Source organism: Mytilus trossulus, unplaced genomic scaffold, assembly GCF_036588685.1.
Source record: "Mytilus trossulus isolate FHL-02 unplaced genomic scaffold, PNRI_Mtr1.1.1.hap1 h1tg000050l__unscaffolded, whole genome shotgun sequence".
Lineage (NCBI taxonomy): Eukaryota > Metazoa > Mollusca > Bivalvia > Mytilida > Mytilidae > Mytilus > Mytilus trossulus.
In genome coordinates this window covers 3168589-3181669 of record NW_026963292.1, presented here as the reverse complement: position 1 = coordinate 3181669, position 13081 = coordinate 3168589, and the positions used below count along the sequence as shown (strand labels likewise).

At 31.4% G+C, this 13081-nt stretch overlaps 1 protein-coding gene across 1 annotated transcript in view; it reads left to right on the top strand.

Moving 5' to 3' along the window:
* Nucleotides 1–13081, top strand: part of LOC134699220 (rab GTPase-binding effector protein 1-like) — a 35337-nt gene that overhangs the window by 14659 nt on the left and 7597 nt on the right. The window contains exons 10-17 of the mRNA XM_063560830.1: nt 929–1024; nt 1828–1859; nt 2385–2667; nt 3269–3393; nt 4459–4680; nt 6715–6813; nt 7281–7319; nt 7780–7881. Coding sequence (XP_063416900.1) covers nt 929–1024; nt 1828–1859; nt 2385–2667; nt 3269–3393; nt 4459–4680; nt 6715–6813; nt 7281–7319; nt 7780–7881 — 998 coding nt within the window. The remainder of the gene's footprint in view (nt 1–928; nt 1025–1827; nt 1860–2384; nt 2668–3268; nt 3394–4458; nt 4681–6714; nt 6814–7280; nt 7320–7779; nt 7882–13081) is intronic.

Here is a 13081-nt window from a genome sequence, read left to right as displayed (position 1 = left end):
ACAATAGTATATGAAAAAAGCCTGATATGGTTCTATATTTGTTTGAAGTGTATCTGCTTATAAAGATGATACATGGTGTTTTCACAAAATTGGACCTATTACAGTCTCCTAAATATCAACTAGAATTTAACCATAAAGCCAAATTTATTAAACATTATCTTATTGTTTACATGATAGCATCAGGGTCAACAAAATTTTATAATAAAAACTCAGAAAATGTAATTATGACAGATTAAGCTGAGTTAAAAGTCAAACAAATGGTACCATGAGGCAAAATTCATTTTAACCAATATATATGCAAATTCATGAATCTTGTACAATTTACTCCCGTTGTCTAGACAGTGGTATAATTTTGAGTCAGCCCAAGTTTGACCCAAGCAGTGCTAATGATAAAGTAATCAATGGGAGACAATTTGGATTTGCACAGTTGTATGTGATAAAATTAATAATGTGTATCTTGTTGACCAAATTGTGCTTTTGGACAGAATAGAACAATATTTCCACTTATGCTGGACTTCAAGCCAATGAAAATCAACTGTACATATTTTTTTTGAAAGATAGCATTCATTTGTGAATATAAATTAGATATACTGGTACTAAAAATATGACTTTTATTCTTTGACCATCTTTAAAAGCATAAATCAGTTATCTGACACCTTACTATGAAAATTGAGATAAAATAAAATATCTTTATCTGTTTATTTCCTTCAAAACTGTTTCTTTCAACTGCTTATCTTCAGCAATTTTTCCTTAGCTTTCAGCTTTACACTTTAAATATTCAACGAACAAGTAGACTTGTGCTATAGCACTTGTAAAAGGAAAGAGAAAAAAGAAAAACATCTATTTATACTGGATAAGTAAAACAGTAGATACAGAACAAAATCTTTGAGATGTAGATTTTTTAATGATAACTTTAAATGACAAATAGAAATGCAGAAAAAAGATGAAGAAAGAATGGCACAAGAGAAGAAAGTAAAGGATCTAGAAGGAGCAAAGAAACAACAAGAAGAAGGACGTTTGATAGGTACTACTGTAAATCATTTCAGAGGTTGTTATATTGATCAACAAAAAATTACATGTAGACAGGGGCAGTATATACAATTAGAAAGCATTAAAAAAAAATGATGGTCTATACCAGGTTATCAATGCCAAAATGACTTTAAAATATAATCAATTTTTTGTTGGCTTGTTGCACAGGTTGCATGGAAGGAGCTCGAGTGATTACTTGCATGACTATAAATATATTTCAACCATAAATGTTCATAACATGTCTTATCTGCTGTCTTAAAAAAATTAAAGCATGGTTTGCATGTAATGTTAACGTTGTACAGCAACACTGAAGCTTTGAACTTGATTATACATAAAATTATAAAAATAAACAATTTTCTGACATTATTTATTTCTACTTAAATACAGATTTTTAAAACATTTTGAGATTTTAAAAAATCTATATATAAGGATAATTTGTAGTTCGAAAATTAAAACAACAATATTGATAAAAAATAAGGTGACAGCTGACTGATATAGACAGATGATCATTGAAATATGTCATTTATATAGAGAAAAAGAGATGGTATGAAAGTGACCATTAGAGGCAGGTGACCTCTGAGACAAATTTACAATTAAGGCAGGTTTGACTGTTTGTCACTTGTTATTTTATTTGTATAAAGTGCAGTTTAAGGAACTTTCTACACTTTTTTTTTCATCGCAAAACAAGTTTTTAGACTGCTAATATCAATCTTCTTGAACTTAGAAAAGAGCAACAGTGAGCCAGAAAATAATGAAAATTATTTTCTTTATTTGTAATTTGTCTTTATCTTTTTACAGAGGCATTGAAGAAAGCAGAGGAAGCTTCAGAGGTGAGAACAAATTTGAAATTGTATTTTGATATTGTCGTGAAAAAACGTTGATGACATCACAGTCACATGACAAAATTGTGTCTATGAGCTGATAAACAAAACGAGGTCAGCCAATCAAAAACATGTTACATCCAGAATTGAATTATTTCTATATCATTAGGGGAAATAATAACTAAAAAGCTGTGATGGCCTCAGTAGTTCATCTGTAGTGATCAACACTGAGTCTGAATACTGCTTTCAGCAAAGTATGTGTGACACTAGTCTTATTTGACTAGACTTGCTAGTTTCCTTCTAAAAGTCAGTGGTTCTCTCTAAGAACTCTAAGTATTCTCCACCAATCAAAACAGACCGATTAACGAAGAGTGCTGAAAGTGGCATTAAACACAAACTAACAATTAATCAGTCTGATTGACTACTTTGTACAGCTCATTTTCTTATGTGTAGCTAATTATTTTTATAAGTTTGCTAGAATTAAAAAATGCTATGTTTTCATAAAATGTTTTATTTCTATTCTTTTTTTTACAGAAATTTAAAAATGCAGACGCCAAAATGCAAGAAAAGCTAAAACAACAATCTCAAAAAGACTTAGTACGTGCCAATTCTCCTAATATAACTGCAGATTTGAACAATGAGACTGACGATGATAAATCAATATTAGATGCCTCAGATTTACCAGAAGGAGATTCATTTTTAGACAGTCGTGTTTTAGATTCTAATGAGGAACTTGATGGATTACGTGTACAAATAAGTCCAGAAAAAGTTCTTAATTTACCATATTTATCACAGGCACAAACTAAAGCACTAACAGGTAAAATGTTGTATAGATTATTACCAATGTTATTTCAACTGATCGGGCGGAGATAGGTTTTAATTTGCATAAGGACAGTCTATTTGAAGATGTGTGTGATAAGGATGATTGCCGTTATAATAATTACTGATTTCTAATCGCCTATCAGTGTCATGAAAGGAATTTACAAAAGAATTACTGTACACTTCATTGATGAGTTTATCCTAATACACCTATCTATAGATGGACTGGTTTATTGTGAGCGAACTGGTTAAACTCTGCCCAGTCAAGTGAAATAAATTGAGTAATACAAAGGTCAACTTCTGTACCATAGTTTTAAAAAAAATAGATTATAGATAATGGTTCTCAAAGGGTCAGAATACAATGATGATGAAGAAAGAAGAACATAAATAATAAAACGATTCACTGCGCGATCTCAGTTGTTGACATTTGTATTTACAAGTCACTTTAACCTTTTTTTACTATAACAAGTGTTGGAGACTGACTTCTCTTGGGAGTGTGAGATTGAATATAGTTATATCTAAAATTGTTGTTTTTTGTAAAAGTAAAATCAGCACAAAAACATTAACCACAGCAGGCATTTAAAACTAATATTTTGTAGATCCTACACCAGAACTACAACTACGCCAGTCACTAATAGCCTCAGCCAAATCTAAAGTGGACAGAATCTCAGTGGATGGTAAAAGATTGGTAGGACAAAAAGAATGGGACCTTCTACAGCAACAGGTCAGTAATTTAAAATTAAAAAATTAAAAAAGCATCTTCTAGATGATAGTGACCCAACATTGAGAATGATGCCAATAGACCACTTTTGAGTTCATCCGTCACCGGAAAAAACTCATCAATTATTCATCAAGCATCTTAGTGATTGTCATTGTGCAGGATAAACTACAAATAAAGTTTGTTCCTTAGGTACTTAATCACAATTCCCTAATGACAGCAGTTCAGATTGTCAATTATGAGAATTAAATTTGCTGAATAATTCGTGCAATATAGTTTTATAGTTTTTCAACCACTCGCTCAACATTGAAACAAAAGTCATGACGCCCCTAAATGCAAGCAAGAGTGACGTTCACTAAAACCAAAGTTTTTGATGGAAATGCATTGAACTTTGAAAGTTGTCTATTGTCACGCAAAGAAGAATGAGACCTTTCACAGCATTAGTTATGACCATGACCAACATGACTAATTATGTGGAGCCTGATGGTTTAACTTTGCCTGACCAGGCCAGCTTTGCAATCATATGTCACTAACACATCTTTAATGCATTTTGCCAAGCAACTTCAAGTCATCACATGATGGCATTTTGCACCAAGTTTAACCCATCATGCAATATTGTGAGACATGTTTTCATTTCCTTTGAGGTCTTATATTCTGTTGAAATAAAAACCAAAAAAAAATCATGGATGTACATTAAAGAAACAATCCCATGTCAGATAATATCTTTTAAATGAGTGTTATATCTACAGTTGTATGTTGAAAGATGTTTCACAGTGAAATCTTCACTAATAAAAGTTAATAAAACTGGTTTATTAAAAAGGAAAATGTAGAGTATTAATCAATGAGATATATAGCACCCCAACACAACAAAATACTTAGACAAATTTATAAAATGCAAGCATATAAGATAATTCTTGTAAATTGAAAAAGCTACAACCAACTGCTAGTCCTTTGTGTCCTTTGTAGAAAATTAATGTACCAAGACATTGTACACTGTTAACAAAACATCTGTGATTTTGAAATGAAGTTATATTAGACTTGTAAAACAATTTTATATTACTATTTTTTCAGTTAAAGGAATCCCGAGATAAGTTAGGTAAGCCATGTGATATGTGTAATAACTATGAAGACCAGTTACAGAACATTCAGGACGATCTGAAGAAAGAACAAGTTAGAGCCAAGTCATTTGAGAGAAATCTTAACAGTGAGATACTTACAACGGAGAGTCAACAAAAGTATATAGCAGAACTAGAGGACACACTCAAAAAGACAGTGTCAGACGCAGATGAACAGGTAAAATAATATTTGTAATAGCTGTTATTGACTTTCATTTTATTTGACAACAATTCTTATAACAGGCTATTATATCAACTTAAATTATTTTTCTCGTGCATGAAATTTTTAATAAATTCCATGTTTACTCTGTATTATAATGTTTTGAACGGCCCATAACACTTTCCATACAATTTATTTTGTATAGATACATGAGATAGTGTTGTGCGCAGCACAGTACAAACACAAAACAGCTCACCAAAAAAAATCAGATGGAAAATTTAATGGAGTACATTTGTTTGCATTAACCAAAAAATATATTCATGCACCAGGCCGGTTCATTGACACAAATATACAAATCACGTGTGATAAAGGTTAAGGAAGTACACCACTAATTCATGGTCCCATTGCTTTCTATGTTAAATTCCTCCGTTTCAAGCAGGCACACCTCTTTTATTTTAAGTTCAAATAAAGTGGCAATCATTGCATGTCAAAGCAACACCTTCTGGTGTCCTGTACTAAAAAAATCAACATACCTTACATTGCATATAAGAAAGAACTGGTTCCCAGAACTTCGGATGTACCAAAACAGGTACTTCCAATCTGACAAAAAGGCAAAATGTACCCTCCTTTTTAAATTTCATGCCAATTTTTTATTATTCAAATTTATCAGTCAAAATTTGTTCTACAATGATCACCAGTCATGCAGCTTTCATTTGATACCAACATTAATAAAATATTCTAAATATTTTGATAGTTATGTCCATGCGTAGGAACTATTTTGTGTTAAATATGTACTACTTTCTGGTATGTGCTTTCTGGCCGGGCCTGAATTAGTGGTGTTACACCTATAACAGAATCAAACTTGCTATATTGACTTGTTCATTACTTTTTTCCATTCTATGATCTATTTCAAGCAATAGTGGTGTTACACCTTAAAAGTTGAGAAATTAAAGTTTTTATCTGCAGTTTTGAAGAATCATAATAATTTAACGCCTTTAAAGAATTTATTAGACCAAGTCACTCACAATTGAATTGAGAATGGAAATGGGGAATGTGTCAAAGGGACAACAACCTGACCATAGAACAAACAACAGCAGGTCACCAACAGGTCTTCAATGCAGCGAGAAATTCCTGCACCCGGGGCGTCCTTCAGCTGGCCCTCAAACAAATATATATACTAGTCCAGTGATAATGAACGCCATACTTAACTCCAAATTGTACACAAGAAACTTAAATTAAAAATAATACTAAACTAACAAAGGCCAGAGACTTCTGACTTGGGACAGGCCAAAATTGCGGCGTGGTTAAACATGTTTATGAGATCTCAACGCTCCCCCTTTACCTCTAGCCAATGTAGAAAAGTAAATGCATATCAATACACACATTAAAATTCAGTTGAAGAGAAGTCCGAGTCTGATGTCAGAAGATGTAACCAAAGAAAATAAACAATATAAGGACTTATATTTGTTTGTGAGTGAATTGGTCCAGCTTATACACAAATAAATTCCCTTAAAAAGGTGTTTTAATCACATATAAAATATGATTTATGATTTTATATTATTAAAAATTATACAAAAAAAAAGCCAATTAAGTACAGCAAGAATTAGTACCTTGTAAAAGTTAATGATGTTGTTTAATTGTATTTCTTTTAACTTTTCTAATTAAAGATCTAGAGTTTATCTGAATATTCAGCCTGTCTCTCTCTCTTTCTCATTCTCTGATTTTCCATACAGTGCATTTTTCTGAAACCCATTCATCATGTTCATGAAATGTAAATTAGAAATTTGTCTATTTAATGCCTTCATGGAGGCATTTACTCTCGATCAAACTCTTCTGACCATTCACTCCAGAGCTTGTGAACATGAAAGCAATTGTTATTTTTGACCATCATTATCAGTGAAAGACCTAATTTCAATCAATTCAAAATATCAAGTAAAACTATATATCAAAAATCATGCTACAACTTTTTTTTTTCTTCTTTTTTTTCAATGTTGTGTATTTAATGGTTATTCCAATCCAATATATAATCTATTATACTTCTTTTATTATCAGGTTTCTAGTCTTTTAAACAAACTACAAGATTGTGAAAAGTATATAGAAGAATTGAAACAGCAGTTTACACAGTCACAAGTAGACCTCAGAGACCAGTTGGTAGGTTTAAGTACAAATCTTAGTGAAGCACTTTTCCAGAAATATTTGTAAAGGAATGGTGTCAGATAACACTTGAAATGTAATTTTGTTTTTTCACAATTGGATTAAAGATATGAAGAAAATAATCGAATGATGCATCATAAGGTAAAATAAAAAAAGTGCATTGTAAGCTTTGTTGCCAATTTATTGTCTCACATTCAATGAAGTGTGTAAAGTAAATACCAAACGATCTTTGATTTTGTTGAGATTGACAACATTTGGTTCAGTCTGTTGTAAAATATTTTTTTTAGATTATAGTAATTTTGTCAACATTTGAAAAACAAGGAATACATTATCCATGTTATTAGAACAATGATATAAAAAAATGTATGAAAATCTACAAAAAAAAAAGAGATGTTTTTAATGAGAAAAGAGGGGGGTGGAATTTTACGACTGTTAATTTTAGATTTTATTTAAATTTTTTACAGCAAGTATTGACAGGATCCAGAGAAGAAGTTCAAACTGAGGTCAGTAATATTCATTATAATTACATACACATAATTTTACATGATAGCTGTCTCATTGGCGCTCGTACCACATCTTCCTTATATCTGTGAGTCATCAACTATAGATCTTTTCAAGATAATATGCAGATATTAATTAATATAGGCATGGTACATTTCAATCAGAAAGCAAAACTACATCACAATTTGACTGATTATACATAAAAAAATAGCTGGAAACTGAGAAAAGGTACTCTGAAATTTGGTTAACCTTCTAGAGAGTTTATTAAAAAATTTCTCTTTCACCTTCATTGTACAAAAACAATCACCCATAGATGAAGTTTTGATATGCCATTTCTGGGCATGCATGTTTCGATGGAACAATAATTTCAGCTCTAACTTGCCAAAGGTATATTCCAATGACAAGAACTGTTTAATTTTATCCCCAGTTTTGCTAATGATGTAACTATTCATTTGTTTTCAGTTGACAAGGTTACAGAAGGAAAATGATACTTTAATAGGGAAACATTCTAAATATGCACAGCAACTTCAGAATGAGGATATTAACTTACCAAATAATATAGAGGTATATTTACTTAGCTTAAATGTAGTGGTAACCTGTTTACGTTTACAATGATAACTTATCTGTATATGGTGTATTTACATCCTAAAACCATTTGTTTGAATATAATTCTTACTGCATAGTTTCATTTTGTAGTGATATCTTTGCTAAATTGCCTCTTTTTAGCTCACCGGGCCCGAAGGGCCAAGTGAGCTTTTCTCATCACTTGGCGTCCGTCGTCCGGCGTTAACTTTTACAAAAATCTTCTCCTCTGAAAATACTGGGCCAAATTAAACCAAGCTTGGCTACAATCATCATTGATGTATCTAGTTTAAAATTTGTGTTTTTTGACCCGGCCAACCAACCAAGATGGCCGCCCTGGCTAAAAATAGAACATGGGGTAAAATGCATTTTTTGGCTTATAACTCAAAAACCAAAGCATTTAGAGCAAATTTGAAAATTGTTTATCAGGTCAAGATCTATCTGCCCTGACATTTTAAGATGAATCAGACAACCCATTGTTGGGTTGCCCTCCCTAAATTGGTAATTTTAAGGAAATTTTACTGTTTTTGGTTATTATCTTGAATATTATTATAGATGGAGATAAACTGTAAACAGCAATTATGTTCAGCAAAGTAAGATTTACAAATAAGTCAACATGACCAAAATGGTCAGTTGACCCCTTTAGGAGTTATTGCCCTTTATAGTCAATTTTTAACCATTTTTCGTAAATCTTAGTTAACTTTTACAAAAATCTTCTCCTCTGAAACTACTGAGTCAAATTTTACCAAATATAGCCAGAATCATTATTAGGCTATCTAGTTTAAAAATTGTGTTTTGTGACCGTGCAAACCAACCAAGATGGCCGCTACGGCTAAAAATAGAACATAGGGGTAAAATGCAGTTTTTGGCTTATAACTCAAAAACCAAAGCATTTAGAGCAAATCTGACGGAGTAAAATTGTTTATCAGGTCAATATCTATCTGCCCTGAAATTTTAAGATGAATCAGACAACCCATTGTAGGGTTGCTGCCCCTAAATTGGTAATTTAAAGGAAATTTTACTGTTTTTGGTTATTATCTTGAATATTATTATAGATGGATATAAACTGTAAACAGCAATAATGTTCAGCAAAGTAAGATTTATAAATAAGCCAACATGACCAAAATGGTCAGTTGACCCCTTTAGGAGTTATTGCCCTTTATAGTCAATTTTTAACCATTTTTCTTAAATCTTAGTTAACTTTTACAAAAATCTTCTCCTCTGAAACTACTGGGCCAAATTTTACCAAATATAGCCAGAATCATTATTAGGCTATCTTGTTTAAAAATTGTGTTTTGTGACCGGGCAAACCAACCAAGATGGCCGCTACGGCTTAAAATAGAACATAGGGGTAAAATGCAGTTTTTGGCTTATAACTCAAAAACCAAAGCATTTAGAGCAAATCTGACGGAGTAAAATTGTTTATCAGGTCAATATCTATCTGCCCTGAAATTTTAAGATGAATCAGACAACCCATTGTAGGGTTGCTGCCCCTAAATTGGTAATTTTAAGGAAATTTTACTGTTTTTGGTTATTATCTTGAATATTATTATAGATGGATATAAACTGTAAACAGCAATAAAGTTCAGCAAAGTAAGATTTATAAATAAGCCAACATGACCAAAATGGTCAGTTGACCCCTTTAGGAGTTATTGCCCTTTATAGTCAATTTTTAACCATTTTTCTTAAATCTTAGTTAACTTTTACAAAAATCTTCTCCTCTGAAACTACTGGGACAAATTTTACCAAATATAGCCAGAATCATTATTAGGCTATGTTGTTTAAAAATTGTGTTTTGTGACCGGGCAAACCAACCAAGATGGCCGCTATGGCTAAAAATAGAACATAGGGGTAAAATGCAGTTTTTGGCTTTTAACTCAAAAACCAAAGCATTTAGAGCAAATCTGACATGGGGAAAATTGTTTACCAGGTCAATATCTATCTGCCCTGTAATTTTAAGATGAATCAGACAACCCATTGTTAGGTTGCTGCCCCAAAATTGGTAATTTTAAGGAAATTTTGCTGTTTTGGGTTATTATCTTGAATATTATTATAGATAGAGATAAACTGTAAAGAGCAATAATGTACAGCAATTTAAGACTCAAAAACATGTCAAAATGACCAAAATGGTCAATTGACCCCCTAAGAAGTTATTGCCCTTTATAATCAATTTTTAACAATTTTCATAAAATTGGTAAATTTTTACTAACATTTTCCATGAAACTACATGGACAAGTTCATTATAGATAGAGATAATCGTAAGCAGCAAGAATGTTCAGTGAAGTAAGATGTACAAACACATCATAATCACTTAAACACAATTTTGTCATGAACAGAACTGTCTGCTTCCTTTGTTCGCATATACCAAGGTGAGCGACACAGGCTCTTTAGAGCCTCTAGTTTTTATTTTGTGTGCCCAGAAACAAAGCGAATTATAAAATATCATTCCATTTATTTTTCTGAAATCTAACAACAGCCCATAGTTTTTTATCATTGGGTATATTTTTTATCATGAGTTAGAGATCAAGGTCACAGTCTCGTTTTTATTGGGTTACTCTCTTTGAAATCAGTTTTATCATTGAATACTCATGTACATTGTTATGAAGTTTATGTGAAATATTTTAGATATCATTAAGATAATGAAATATCATTTTAAGCTCAGTTATCATTCAGGAAGGTTAACATCATCAACATGATATTTGAAAGAACAGAAAACTAATTTTAAGGGTCATGCTGTCCATACCATTGATCTAGCAGTAAATCAAATACTTATTTATAGTTTAAGTCTTATGTACTATTGCACTTACATGTAAATAGGAGTGAAAATTATGTAATTCCAAATTGCAGCTGTTTTATTCTTCTGTTATTTCATAATGGTAAGTCTTATGCTAAAAATGATTTGCACAAGGAATGAGACAAATGGAACAGTAATATACAGGTATCTGAAAGTTTCAGAGACAAGCATTGTGCTAAAATTTCCTTTCAACATATCTTATTCAATATTTAAGATTATACCTGATTATCTAAAGATAATTTCTAGGTTCTTAATTCTTGTTTGTATGCTTAGGTCATTATTATTTTTGCAGAAAAGTAAAGTAAGTATGGAACCTAGATATTGCATTTGAAAGAAGGTATAAAAAAATTAATGCCCTGGCTTCCCTTATTGTATCACCTATCCATTGAAGAACTGCTTTAAGTTTTTTCTTTATTTTCATTTTTTTTTCCATTTAACTACAGTTTTTATACGACCGCAAATTTTGAAAAATTTTTCGTCGTATATTGCTATCACGTTGGCGTCGTCGTCTGTGTCGTCGTTGTCGTCGTCGTCGTCGTCCGAATACTTTAAGTTTTCGCACTCTAACTTTAGTAAAAGTGAATAGAAATCTATGAAATTTTAACACAAGGTTTATGACCATAAAAGGAAGGCTGGTATTGATTTTGGGAGTTTTGGTCCCAACATTTTAGGAAATAGGGGCCAAAAAGGGCCCAAATAAGCATTTTCTTGGTTTTCGCACTATAACTTTAGTTTAAGTTAATAGAAATCTATGAAATTTTGACACAAGGTTTATGACCACAAAAGAAAGGTTGGGATTGATTTTGGGAGTTTTGGTTTCAACAGTTTAGGAATTAGGGGCCAAAAAAGGGCCCAAATAAGCATTATTCTTGGTTTTCGCACAATAACTTTAGTTTAAGTAAATAAAAATCAATGAAATTTAAACACAATGTTTATGACCACAAAAGAAAGATTGGTATTGATTTTGGGAGTTTAGGTCCCAACAGTTTAGGAATTAGGGGCCAAAAAGGGACCAAAATAAGCATTTTTCTTAGTTTTCGCACCATAACGTTAGTATAAGTAAATAGAAATCTATGAAATTTAAACACAAGGTTTATGACCATAAAAGGAAGGTTGGTATTGATTTTGGGAGTTTTGGTCCCAACAGTTTAGGAAAAAGGGGCCCAAAGGGTCCAAAATTAAACTTTGTTTGATTTCATCAAAATTGAATAATTGGGGTTCTTTGATATGCCGAATCTAACTGTGTATGTAGATTCTTAACTTTTGGTCATGTTTTCAAATTGGTCTATATTAAGGTCCAAAGGGTCCAAAATTAAACTTAGTTTGATTTTGACAAAAAATGAATCGGTTGGGTTCTTTGATATGTTGAATCTAAAAATGTACTTAGATTCTTGATTATTGGCCCAGTTTTCAAGTTGGTCCAAATCTGGGTCCAAAATTAAACTTTATTTGATTTCATCAAAAATAGAATAAATGGGGTTCTTTGATATGCCAAATCTAACTGTGTTTGTAGATTCTTCATTTTTGGTCCCGTTTTCAAATTGGCCTACATGAAGGTCCAAAGGGTCCAAAATGAAGCTAAGTTTGATTTTAACAAAAATTAAATTCTTTGGCCTCTTTGATATGCTGAATATAAACATGTACTTAGATTATTGATTATGGGCCCAGTTTTCAAGTTGGTCCAAATCAGAATCTAAAATTATTATATTAAGTATTGTGCAATAGCAAGTCTTTTCAATTGCACAGTATTGTGCAATGGCAAGAAATATCTAATTTCACAATATTGTGAAATAGCAATTTTTTTTTTTTAATTAGAGTTATCTTTCTTTGTCCAGAATAGTAAGCAAGAAATATCTTATTGCAAGATTTTTTTTTAATTGGAGTTATCTTTCTTTGTCCAGAATCAACTTAAATCTTTGTTATATACAATATACAATGTATATTCACTTTTTACTACCAACTGATAAATTTAAATAATCTTTACCATTCAGTGATAACAAGCAGTTTTTTTACATCTTAATATTTTATGATGTATTTAAATGAGTAGTTATTGTTGCAAACTCCATTAGAATATTTTAATTGAGATTAGTTTTGGAATAAGGGAAAGGGGGATGTGATTAAAAAATTGGGTTCAATTTTTCTCATTTTAAATTTCATAAATAAAAAGAAAATTTCTTCAAACATTTTTTTGAGAGGATTAATATTCAACAGCATAGTGAATTGCTCTAAGAGAAAACAAAAATTTTAAATTCATTAGAACACATTCATTCTGTGTCAGAAACCTATGCTGTGTCAACTATTTATTCACAATCCAAATTTAGAGCTGAATCCAGCTTGAATGTTGTGTCCGTACTTGCCCCAACCATTCAGGGTTCAACCTCTGCGGTC